Source organism: Thunnus albacares, chromosome 4 (genome assembly GCF_914725855.1).
Source record: "Thunnus albacares chromosome 4, fThuAlb1.1, whole genome shotgun sequence".
NCBI classification, from domain to species: domain Eukaryota; kingdom Metazoa; phylum Chordata; class Actinopteri; order Scombriformes; family Scombridae; genus Thunnus; species Thunnus albacares.
In genome coordinates, this window is record NC_058109.1 from 7269086 (window position 1) to 7282721 (window position 13636).

Consider the following 13636-nt stretch of genomic DNA (forward strand, 5'->3'; position numbering starts at 1 on the left):
AATAAATAAATACGAATCAATTTTATAAAACTTTTCAACTCAAAACTCAAATTTCACATATTTATTTTTATCATTATGACCACTATTAAGATTATAAATCCAGCAACAGATCATGAACAGATGAAAGTGGTTGATATAAACATTAGAAACTTTCTTTGCAGAGAATAAATGTGAAACTTTGATTCAACCCCCCGTTTTTAGAAATCAAAGAACATATGATTATACAGTTTCTACAAATAAGACATAAAACTATTTCCATGTGGGGGTTTTTTGGAGAACAATCTGGTACTAAAGTGGCCTCTGCTGTGGTCTGCTGAGCTCTCTGGTGGTGCAGCGTGAAACTGCAGCTGGTGCAACACTGCTGCAACACACCTGCCACACACACACACACACACACACACACACGCAGATTTATGCCGAGTCACTGTGATGTGGGGTCTGAGTCACCGAGCAGCTGTCACACTGAGAGTGAGAGAGAGAGACAGAGTATCTGGGTCAGTCTGACTCACCGCTGTGACATCAATATGTGTGTGTGTGACGATGACTAAGCGTCTTAGGTGCAGACAGACTCACCTGTATATATATCTCTCTCTCTCTTTTTGTCTGTTTGTTAAAAGTGAGGCTGACTCTACCAGCCTGTAAACAAACAGTCTGACCTCCAAACAATAACATCTGATTCACTGGATGGAGTGTGTGTGTGTGTGTGTGTGTGTGGTCCAGGTATTCCTAATGTTGTGGGGACTCGGCTCCCTCATGAGGACAAAAAGCAAGTCTCCTTAACGTAAATCATTAATTTTGGGGTGATGACTTGGTTTTAAATCTCCAGGAAACTAATGTAAGTCAATATAATGCCCTCTGAAGTGATGGAAACACGAGTCTTTGTGTTTGTGTGTGTGTGTAATCCAAGTCTCTCCCCTTCCATCTGTTGCCCCGGAGCATCAGATGACTTTTATTAACACACAAAGCAGGTGAAGCAAAGACAAGGAGGGAAAAGAAAGAAAGAGAAAAGAGGGTGAATGAAGAAGAGTGAGTCATTGTTATTGGAGAGAACTGACTCACTCGCCTGCTGCTGTTGATACTAAATACGTTCAACTTTGACCTTGATCCTGAAGAAAACATTTCACACAACACAGTGGCTCCGTCTGTTTGTACTTCTACTAATAACATAATTGTGATAACTTGTTGTTATTGTTATTAGTGAGGAAGTCCAAGAAAAGGAAAAGAAGGTATAATGTACATATTTGTGTCAAAATTATGAGATATTAAGTTGTAATTTTAGAAATTCTGGCTTAATATCTCATCATTTTTGACTTTCCATGAATATTTTTTATTTTTATAGTGTTCATGCTCATCTATTCTCTTTCCATATGTTAGATAATAGCTAGATATTGTCTGGATGTAAAACAGGTGAGACGGTTTGTTTTGACTCAATCCTACATACAGAAATACTCACTACACACTGTAGTGAGTGGATGTGGATTAATCCGCCACTGAAAATAGTCCCCAACAAACGTCCTCCTGTTTGGGTAGCATTTACAAAAACCTACAGTGCCTGGCTTTTTTAGAAAATTACTGAACCTTTTTAAAAATGAAACTATATATTAAAGAGCCTTTTTGTTAAAGATTTACATCCTCAGGAACAAAGCGGCAACCTTAAAGTATCACCAACGGCTGCTAGATGTCGGCTCCAACTGACTCTCATTCAAAAAGCCTCAACTTCTCTCTCAAAATATTATAGTCAATTATTTTTTTCAAGAAGCATTTACAGTCTCAATCGCTACATTCAGGCCCTCTAATAAGTGTGCTGGTGGTCATTTTGGAAATTATTGCTCCGCTAATAAGATTTGTAGACCAATAATAGGCTTTTATGTCTGCTGTGTGGGCGTTTTCCTCACCGGCTGCTCTTCCTGTGATGTCTCGGACTTTCGGAGCTTCTGTTTAAAGAATAAACAGTGATTTTACTGCAGACAGGCCGATATTAGCTGGAGGAATGATTAAAACAAGTAAAACTTCCTTCAACATTCATATGGACACCTGACTGTTGTTTTAAGACAGATCTTAAAAATTGTGAACCCGACCTTTAAAGTGTGTGAGAGGAAGAAGCTGCAGCTCGATGTCAGCCGGCGGGGTCAACAAGGTTGTGTGTGTGTGTGTGTGTGTGTGTGTGTGTGTGTGTGTGTGTATTCTCCTGGTGGCAGCATGTGTTTCTCAGATGGAAAATAACTCACTGAGGACCTTGAAGTGACAACACGTATAAAATACATACACACAAACACACACAGGGCTCAGTGAGTTCAAATTACCCCCTGATGAGATTGTGTGTGTGTGTGTGTGTGTGTGTGTGTGTATGTGTGCGCCCCGCCCTGGACTAAATTACACCCTGAGGAAAATCACCGAGGATGTTTATCCACAGAGTGAGTCAGACGAGCTGCTGCTTCATCAGCTCTGCTGCTCCTGAAACTGATCTGAAGATGAAGATGAGAGATTTCTGTCCTGCTGGGCTGTTTTGAAGAGTGAACGTTGCCGGTGGAGCTTTGCAGCGCTACATCACACCCACCTATCCAGACTTCTTGTATCCAGGAGTTAGACTGAAATAAACAAAATTTTAAATCTTTAACTCAGATTATTTAATTTTTTTTCTATCAGACTCAAATTATTATTCAAAGCAGAGTGTTTGAAGTCCCCCTTTACTCAAAAATGTGTTTTATTTACTGTTACTTGGATGTTTGAGCTTCTCTGTGCAGAATGACGTATGTGTAGAGTTTGTTTTCACGTTCATCTGCTGAAAGAGGAAAGTTTCTCTGTGCTCACATTAAATCAGAGTTCAAGACGTGTACGTTTGATTTGTGACATCACAACCAGTCTGGAGCCAACTGTCGTCCAGTATGCAACTGGAAACTTGAAGCCTCCAGTGCAAAAACACTGAGAATGAACTTTTCAGTAATAGATTCCAAAATTTTCAATATGGGAGGAGGAGTAGATGCAAGTTTAAGCAGTTTTAATTTGATATTTGAGGGTTTTTTTTGGAAAAGTCATCTCAGACACAAACTATCTTTCAAAGTAGAGTATTTTACATGTTTTAAAACATGCCTGGATGGGATTTTTAAGAGATCTCCAGAGGTTTCTTGACGTAGACGTGACCAGCAGATGGCGGCGTTACAGCACAGACACAGAGGACAAATAGTCTTTGGGATAATAGCAAAGCTTAAGTTAGAAAGAGATGTAGGAAAAAAAATCAGATTTATCTTAAATTCTAGTAGCCGGGACGTGCTTGATGTTGGTGATTAGGAAACATTGTGCTTCCTCATCTCTTGCTCAAAATTCAATCCTGAAGACCAACTGTTCAATATTAATTTTTCCCTCCTAAAAAGGTCAATAAAAGACATAAATTCATCCCAGTAAACGCTGAACACATGACCGCTCCAGCTGCGTAGTGAAAGTACACGACACAAAAAAAAAGAGCACCAGCAGAATCAATTAATCAATCAATTATTATTATTATTATTATTATTATTATTGATCCCACAGAGAACATCAAAAGATGAAGAAAAAAAAACATTTCTACATTCTGTTGGTTCATGTCGGTCGTACGTCCGTTTAGTCCTTTCGCTCGCTTGTCGACAGTCAGACATCCAATCAGGTTTCAGATCCTCAAACATCAGGAAGTTCACTGGGTTTCCTCCTTTAAAGCTTTTCTACAAAAATATGACGAGTGACAACCGACGTCGGCGTCAGATCTGATCACATCACCTGATCAATAAATCAACAAAAATACAATCAGAATATGTGTACATACATTTTTTTATATATAGATTTAGATCTCTCCCAGGAATAGAAGCACTAATATATACAGACTCAGGGCGGCTGTGGGCTTATTGGGTCCAATCAATCAATCAATCAATCAATCAGATGAATACCAGACGCTCTCAGACTGATGAGGAGGCAACGTTTCTGTCTCGTTACAAATATAAAACACTTAAATCAGCTGCAGCGGCACAAAAAAACCTAAAATACACAGAGAAGTGTGTCTGAGAACAGAGCGAGACCAGCTGACCAGACACCGGACTGCATTTCCCAGCATGCAGCTGGACTCTCCTGGGCTGTAGCCAGGATTTGAGAAAAAACTGAGGTCATGAAAGACTCAAGACTCCCCCACCAGAACCCCCAAATACTGAACACACCTCTGACGAGCCTCCAACCAAACTGTAAAAGAAATGTGACATTTAATATTTACTTATGGAATATTTGTGAAATAAGTCATATTTTAAGATATTTAGTCTAAAAATATATCATTCTGCCTTTAAAAAAAAAAAAAAAAAAAGCCCACCCACTGAATATGAGTGATTGTAGGATGTAAACTCTGAAGATGAAACAATAAATTGATTGAGAGGAAACACATCAGCAACAATTTTCACAATATATTGATTGTTGACGTCATTTTTTTTAAAGCAAAAAAGCCAAAAATCTTGCTTCTCAAAATGTGATTTTATGAGTCTTCTACAACAGTGCACTGAATATCTTTGGGTTTTGAACAAGACATTTGAAGACGACACTTTGGGTTCTGGGAAATTATGATGGACACTGTTCACTACAGACCAAAATGATTAAACAAAAACAATAATCAACAATTTAAAAAAAAACTTGATACTTGCATCTCTAGTAAACTTCTCCTCACGTCATTAAATCCTTCAAATTCCCCCAAAATATTAACAGGAAATGACCTCAGTGACATCAGCTGTAGCTACGGCCCTGCGTCCCAGCGCGCTTCGACAGCGACGCTCGACAGGCAACTTTTAGAGGCAACACGTCTTTTTCCAGCATCGACATAAAAACAGACAGCAGTCAAGTTTATGGTCAACAGCTGGTTGATATGACCTTTGACCCTTTCTTAGCATCAGAACTTTCTTGATACTGCTCTGCAGTACCGCTGGGGTTCAAAGTTATGTTATCAAACCCTCGTCCGTCTGAATCTCTGCTCCGACCCACGTCTGTGTTTGGCTTATTAACAAAAAAATGACATTAAAGAAAAAAGTCAAGTTTCACCAGATGGATTTGATATTTACAATTAAAGACGACCTGAAAGTTTTGTACATGAACCCTGATAATCAGACTGAACTGTCATTTCTAACCTGGTGTTAGTGTTTTCTGTTTGGGGGAAGAGAAGCTCTGGTATCTGTTGCTTTAGGAGCAGTTTATTTATTATTTGTCATGTCAATTAAAGACCAGTGTGCATAATAAGGGGGTCTCAGGGGATCTTGGATCCCTTAATTAACACAGAACACCCTAAAAACTTAAAAAATTGAGGTACCTGTTTCATGTTAGTCTACATTGTTACGTTTATTTTCATGTTGAAAGGTGACAAGCAGAGCAGAAAATGTTGCAGCTGATACGTATCTGTGCTGCAGCTGTTGGCGTGGTTATAATACTGGAAGGTCAAGTTGTGCATAATGTTACACGTCAGGTCCGTAATTGACTTAGAAATAAAGCAGTGCGCTGTGGTGGTGTGATGTGGGTTTGTGCATTTTTTTAGCTTGTTTTAAAATATTTACATTTCTTATTTTTTAACAGCATATAGGACGGATAACTGTGTGATGTCGTTTAGTTGGAACGTGTGGCTGCTGCAGGCACACTGCGTGCAACCTTGCTGTTATTTTTCTGGTTCTGGCTCAGGAGATTACGTCCTCATGTCTAATCCTGTGTACAAAGCTTTGATTGGCCTGGTTGTTGTTTTTTTTTTCCTAAAAAGGGGGAAACGGCCATCAATTAGTTACAACACATTTTCAGAAATGTGGGCAGTGATTCAGAGGTCTGGAAGCAGGGATTGTATGTGTGCTCTCTGTTGATTAATAAAAGAACAATATTGGACTGGATGAAGGGGATTAATTAGATTTACATGATAACAAATCCAAATGTTTCAGCAACATGGATCCACAATAGAGCCAGCTATTGCAACCCGACCAAACTCTGTAGATAAATAAAAGATAAATAAACGCTGACTGAATGCACACAGTACTGTGAAGGAGGCCGTTAGCAGGTAAATTAGCAGAATTGGAAGATTTCCAGTTAAGTGTGTTGATTGAAACACTCAAACAAAAGCAAAAATTCTAGCAGTGTCTTTATTAAACATATTAGATCCTGCGTCTATAGAAACAGAAAGACATCAAAGTTCTTTTAATGTGAACCTTTATAGTTCTGCTCCTCATAGCCCGCTATGTTATCAGCAAAAATGTGGTCCACAGTCGCCGATCTGCTTCTCCAACATCAATGTTGCCTCTAAAAGTTGCCAACAAATTATTCTGAATATTAACCAGCTGATTATTTACACCGCCCAAAAATAACATTTCTAATCCTTTTCCGCAAGTAGTGACCTTCAGCTGCACCATTTGGCATCCCCAAAGGTGGAAACAGTTAAAAATTTGTCAGTTAAAATTTCTGTATGTGGGGAGAGGAAGTGAGCGACCTTTGAGGACGTGAAATTCAGCAAATCACAACCTCCTCGGCTGCTCCCGAAGCGTTTCTTTTTTTTTTGTTTTGTTTTGTTCTAACATATTTACAATCTACAGATCCAGTCGATGTTTTGTTCCAGAGTCATGACCTTCAGGTTCTGTGTTTGACTCTTTGAGATGATCCGAGACCGAACCGAACGCCGCCACTCGCCGTTCAGATACACCGGACCCGCTACTGACCCACAGCCAGCAAATGAAAACATCAACACGCCATGGTTCAACCATGTGACACAGTGGAGCTATTGAACTAGTTAATAAACCCCACCCCCACCCGCCTGGGAGTCTAGGCGAAAAAAAGGCAAATCAAACACACCCAGAACTCAAGAGGATCTGAGACGCTAAGAGCTTCCTGTCTGGCTAATTAACAAGCCACATAACAATCGTCTGACCAGGAAGTGAGTACTAACTAAAACAATCAACAGTTCCATAGTTAAGACTGGGTCAAACAAAAACTTTTATCCACATTCATAATGCAAACACTAACCAAAAAAAAAAAAAAAAAAAAGGCAAAAGATGGTCGCTGCAGCAACAGGAAATGACAACAAAATCAACAGAGAAAAAAAACAGAGATCTAAACGACAGAACTTAAAATAAAACAAGACACACGTAGAGTTCCAGCGATTAATCAGCGTGTTCGTCAAGTCCGCCATCTGAACTGAACAGGAAGTCTACGTGTTTGATTTCGCTTTGTGCCGACACACTCTGTCGCCACTTTTTGGGGCGCACGAAACCATTTAAACATAACAGTTAACCAGCAGGGAAGCAAAAACAATCGTTCAGCTTCATTTGTGATTGGCCGGAGGGGGCAGCTGAGGGGCGGAGCGATCGTTGGTGAGGGTCCTTTTGAGTTTTACCCCTCTGATGAGGTTCAGCATGTTTCCTCCTCCGTCCTGGGTCAGCTGCTCCGGGTTCTGGTCCTGGATGGAGGGCGGAGGAGCCTGGGGCTGGTAGTGAGCGCTGTGGCCCAGACCGGAGGGCTCTCCCTGGGCGGCGGCGGAGGCCTGATGCTGCTGCTGCTGCTGCTGCTGCTGCTGCTGCTGGAGGAACAGCTTCTGCTTCTGCAGGTGGTCTTGCTGCTGATACAGATCCTGTTGATGCTGCAGCTGCTGCGGTTGCTGAAGCGGTAACTGTTGATATTGAAACTGTTGCTGCTGCTGATGAAACTGTTGCTGCTGCTGCTGCTGATGAAACTGTTGCTGCTGCTGCTGATGATGAAACTGTTGCTGTTGATATTGCTGCTGCTGCTGGATCTGAAGTTGCTGGTTGTGCTGCTGCAGTTGACCGCTTTGCTGCTGATGATTTAACTGTTGGTTGATCTGTTGCTGTTGTTGCTGTAGTTGCTGCTGGTACTGTCTCTGTTGATGCTGTTTGGCGTTGCTGCCCTCCGGCGGCAGGGAGGGTACGGTGGGTACGGGCACCGGGATGGGCATCTGACCCGGGACCAGCTGGTAGTACGGGGAGGAAGAAGAAGAAGAGGAGGAAGGAGGCAGAGCGCTGAGGCTCTGCGTGGAGGTGCAGAGTTTACTGTGACCTAAACCTCCCGCTCCTCCAGCAGAGGGCACTGTGAAAACATTCTCATCGCTGCCGCCGTTTCCCGCGATGGCTTTGAGGGGGATCTGCGGGGTGCAGATGGGGATGGGGACCCCCCCGCTGATCGTACCCCTGCGATACGCCGGCTTGGACGACGGTTTGCGTCTGATGGTTGCCGTGTGAGACTGCAGCTGGCGTACGGATCCGCCGATCAGCTCCGGCTCCGCCAACAGGCTGACGGTGGAGGCGGGGCGCTGGGACTGAGCAAACTTCCTGTACTGGAAACTGAGATCGGAGTTCCTCGGGATGGTCGAGGACTTGTCGAAGTCTGATTGGCTGTTGCCGTGGGAGAGGTGATGTAAAGAGATGGAGTCGGCGTCTCCGTGGAGAGAGATGGACTCGTAGTCAACTGGGGAGAGAGAGAGAGAGAGAGAGAGAGAGAGAGAGAGAGAGAGAGAGAGACTATTAGTTGTTGCTCTGCAGTCGGCCGCACTTTTATTTTCTTTCTGGATTATCTCCATGACATTTGATAAAATGTTTTTATCTCCTCATCTGACACACAGATGACAGAACAGCAGGAACATATAATCACATCAGTGACTCACTGGTCCTGTGTGTTTGTGTATGAATGAAAAATTACGGGGATGCATCATGGTGGAAACTCTTCTCCTCCAATAAAAAAAACAGGCAACACAGCAACCCAATTACTTTTAATTCACACGCAAAACCAAGCATCCTGTTCTCAATAATGAATTTAAAACCAAAGCACGTCACTTACACATGGTAATGACGTAAAACTTTATATGAGGTTTAAACACAGACACATAGGATGAGGTAGTAAATCATGGAGAACACACACGATGTACTGTAGGGTTTGTCTCTAACTGTGTATTTTGGTTCCAAAAACTTTCATCTGGAGGAAAAAGTCTGTTAAAGTCTGTTTGTCTCCTAAAGGAACTGTCATTATTTACAGACTCTTCATGTTGACAGAAGAGTCAGCAGTCAACGAAACAGCTCAGCTGACAAAAGGATGATTCATACATTTAAAGAGGTGAAATTGGTTTTAGTGCCAAAACAACTAATTAGCCAATTAGCAAATTATCACTTGAGAGTATATTACCAAAACAAAATTTTACATAAAATATAACAGATTTGTAACAACATGTTAAACATTCTAGGACTGAAAAGGAGTGGGAAGAAGAAAAATTTCAAAATAATAGCAGAAATAGTATCATAGATGGTTCACTTGACATTAATAATCCTTCAAGTCATCTAAGAAGCAAAACTGTAAAACATTTGTTGGATCCAGCGTCTCAAATATAAAAACTGTGCTGCTTTTCTGTTTTGTATCATTTTAATTTAAAACTCTGAGTAATAACCAACCAGAAGACGTCATCTTGGACAATTTTCTGACATTTTATAGATCAATAATTAACCAATCAAAAGGTAATTGACAGATTCATCTATGAAATAAATGACAGTTTTATCTCCTCAGGTTCTCAGCATCCAAAAGAGGCCACTCGGATTTAAATTACTGCAACTAACAATTATTTTAATTATTGATTAATCTGTTGATTATTTTCTCAATAAATTGATTACTCCTTTTGTCTATAAAATGTCCTGAACAGTTTATAAACCCAGTTTACTATCACAGACAATTAAACCAGAAAATATTCACATTTAAGAAGCTGGAACAAGAGAGTTTTAGTATTTTTTTCTTAAAAAGATCATTTAATTGATTGATCATCAAAATAGTTGTTTCTCGATCGATTAATCAATCAATCGACAAATGTTGCAGCTCTAATTTAAACTATTTTTGTGTTTTGTTTAATCATAGTTTGTACTTTGAAATCTTTTTTTTTTTTTTAACTGTCATTGACAAACACACAAAACATTCAGGTAGCAGGCTTCTCATTGTTGTCAAATGTCAGATTACAAATAAACAAAACATTGCCTGCAGCAGATTATATCAGCTGTAGTAACGAATGTCAATTTACACAACAAGCAAAATGAAAGTTGACTGTTATCTGGTTAACGTCCTGCCTGCATACTGGTGTGTTATTTCATCTTATGCTGCTTCATTTTCAGGTTGCAGCTAAAGGTTGTGTTTTATTCAATTATGAATATTCTCAATTACTAATTAGAGTGAACTGATACTCAGCTGAACCTAAACACATTTGATAAATGGATGCTGATTTGATAACATGCAATCGAAACCCGAATATTAGCTGGGAGACGAGCAGGCAGGCAGGCAGGCAGACAGGCAGACAGACAGACAGGTAGTCAGACAGACAGACAGACAGGCAGACAGACAGACAGACAGACAGACAGACAGGCAGACAGGCAGACAGGTAGTCAGACAGACAGACAGACAGACAGGCAGACAGGCAGACAGGTAGTCAGACAGACAGACAGACAGACAGACAGACAGACAGGCAGACAGGCAGACAGGCAGACAGGTAGTCAGAGACCTACCATAGAGGGGAGGATCTCTCTTTACAGCTGGAAGAGAAGGAAGGAAGTTTAACCAAGAAAACACAAAACTATTGAGACCCAGAGAGGAGCTAGTAAACCAGCAACAGAAGAAATACAGAGAAACTAGTAAATAACTGAGATGACAGACAACAAGTCAACACAAACATACAGCTGAGAGGTCAGAAAGACAGTCAACCAACCAGCCGAGAGCTGCCTGAGTGAGCGTGTGGACACAAACCTAAAAAAACCATAATGTGCTCTCCAGTTTTGTGTTGGTGGCTTTGCCCCATCAGTTTATATGTTTATATCAGTTTATCAGTTTATATCGCAGATTGTTCCTTTAAGTCAGACAGCTCACAGTTGCTTCAGAAGCTTCTCTTATTGTTTTATTGCTGGATGCAGCAGGAAAAGCACATGGTCAGTAATGAGTTTAAAGACTATTTGTGGGTCAAAACTTGTAAAAACACAACACAGGAGGCCTCGTGGAAGAACCACTCGCACAAACAGATTTGTTCTTAAGAGGCACATACGAGTGATTTCAGAAAATTTGGTGTATTCATCAATTTTTTCTTAGATGCAAACGAAATTTACAAGTTCTCCAGACCTGTCGTACGAGTCCTGAACAGACTTAGACTTCATAATGTCTTAATCTGAATGACTAAGTAATGCACAATTAATATTTTGGTTCACTATATTGTCATTATCAAGGTTTCATGGTGTTTGATGGTCGTGTCTCTGTACTCACTGTGTGTGTGTATGGTGTCCTCGGAGCAGGACGGGGTGGTGGTCTGGGTGCTGTAGCCGCTGGAACAGTGCAGAGAGTCCCTGCTGCTCCTCGGGGCGTCCGAATTCAACACACCCAACGTCAACGCCAACTGATCACGGGCCGAGCAAGACTGAGAGAGAGAGAGAGAGAGAGAGACGAGGGGGTTATAAAGTTTACTGTATTAAAGTTTAATTTACTGTTTTCAAAATAATATGCTAGATGTTCATATAGATATATGGAGAGAAAAGGAGAGGAAACAAAAAGAGGATTCAACTAGATCTAAATTTCGTGGCGAATCCAATGATACAGGTTTGAAAGTGGTCAGACTTATAGTTTAGACGTCAGAAGCCTATGTTTGACACAAAGTTCATGCCCATAGATTGCCTCCCCATTGTTTTACATTGTAAGGTGTGATGTGGCACTGCAACTTTCAGGGCTTATAAAATCCAAACCGTTCGAGTTATTACAAAGTTTTTAACAACTTTTTTTCAGCATAGTGTCATAAGTCACCTTTTAAAGTTTGAAGCCGATACCATTAACACCCTAGGAGGAGATAGCGTTTATTCAAGGTCCAAAATTGGCACAAAGTCGTACTTTGATGAGCACATTGCGGACTTCCTGTTGGATTTAGGTCAGGGGTGTCGGCGTATGATTTGTAGGTCTTGATGAGACGAATAATTGAGTTTTGGTTCGATCTCTCTACGACATTCCTACGGGCCGTGGCGGCTGTTTCAGATACATAGGTGGCGCTCTCAAGCACATTTTGGCACTTTGGGGGTTAATCTGATGTGCGTGCCAAATTTGGTGAGTTTTTGAGCATGTTTAGGGGGTCAAATTTAGGGTTGACGTGGCATAATAATAAAGAAAGAATAATAAGAAAGAAACAAACACACGAAATACATTAAGGTCTTCGCCCTTATGGCTCAGGCCCTAATAAGAGGAAAGGAGACAAGAGAGGAGAGGAGAGGAAGTGTCCTCCTCTGGTCTCCTGCTGCCCTCTGGTGGCTGCTGCAGGTTTCTGATCAGCTGTATTGAAACACATCTGAAGCAGTCTTCAGATATGTTTGGTGAACTTTGAAACCTTTTTAAATAGATTTTTCTAGTTTTACATACAAGCATGGAGAGAAGAGCTCAAGCAGAACCCTGAGATACTTTTGTTTGCTTTTTAAATTTCTTAATGTTTAGTTAATCACAGTAATGCTGCCACTGTGTGTGTGTGTGTGTGTGTGTGTGTGTGTGTGTGTTTGTTACCTTCCCAGATGCAGACATGGCGCGGGCTCTCTCTCCATGGTGTGTGTAGACATTGTGTGGGGGGGCCAACAGCCCGTTTTCCGCTCCTCCGCTCATCCCAGAAGCGAGCTGATTGGTGGAGCCAACCGCATCCTGTCATAAATAAACCAGTCGGAGTCAATTAATCCGCACGTCGTGTGAGTTAAACGACAATATCATTAATACACAAAGAGCAATCCCATTGAGCCATCATAGAAGTCCCTCATCACACATCAATTATAAAGATTATTCTTCTGTTTGCAGGTACAAACAGGATGTCAGCACATTATTAGATAAAAGCCTCTAACAAACATCTATTTCCCTGTCAGCAGAAATAATAAGTTTAATGAAAAAGTTATTTTTGCAAATGATTTTTCTTGAGAAACCTGCGGAGGTCGCTGTACTGACTGACTCCTACAACGCCTGCTGGTCTGTCGTCATCAACACATTCAGCTTGTTCTCTGTGGTCTTTAAAGCTTATCTAAGTAATTCAGTTGAAGTGAAAATGTTCTTCATCAGGTAAAAAAAAAAAAGGCTCTGTTAGCTTGGTTAACCTTGGCTCTTAATTTCCAAGCTAACCAGCTGTTTCATAGAGACAGATGTGTCTGTCGTAGGAGCCGTTTTCCTCACGGTGACGACTGCTGAAGACAGATAACCGACTGTAACCGAAGAGTTTGGATCCAAAGTTCAAATGCCTTTAAAGGCTTCGGCTGACATTACTGTAGACCAAAACTAACAATGTGAACAATGTGTCAGTCCGTCTCTCGAGGCTTTTTAACTTCCCTACACCGTCTGTCTCAGCCTGAAGCACATCGGTTCCTTCTGAAGAGGCAAATCTTTAAAAAAGGTCCATTGATTTCCTTAAACAGTGAAGTGTTTTATAATTTTTTTGGACAACAATTGAGCTGAATAACATAAATCAGGCTTTGGATACACTAACAATAGTTGGATCGATTCATTGTTGGTTTTGGTTTTTTCATGAAAGTTGTCGACAAGAGGAAAAACATAAAACGTCAACAGAATCGTCTTTTAAAATCCTGGACTGACATCACATTAATTCACTGTTGGTTATAAATGATCATCTTGCTTA

General features: G+C 40.9%; 1 protein-coding gene across 2 annotated transcripts in view; it reads right to left on the bottom strand.

The window, feature by feature from the left end:
* Positions 1–4470: 4470 nt before the first annotated feature.
* The window catches only part of mtss1 (MTSS I-BAR domain containing 1), a 63965-nt gene continuing 54799 nt past the window's right edge, over positions 4471–13636 (bottom strand). Inside the window, exons 11-14 of one of the 2 annotated variants that reach the window (XM_044348889.1) lie at positions 12529–12660; positions 11257–11407; positions 10512–10538; positions 4471–8445 (exon numbers count right to left, since the gene is read on the bottom strand). In XM_044348889.1, coding sequence (XP_044204824.1) covers positions 7289–8445; positions 10512–10538; positions 11257–11407; positions 12529–12660 — 1467 coding nt within the window. In that variant the 3' untranslated portion in view covers positions 4471–7288. The remainder of the gene's footprint in view (positions 8446–10511; positions 10539–11256; positions 11408–12528; positions 12661–13636) is intronic. The other variant, XM_044348890.1, reaches the window with a different exon arrangement.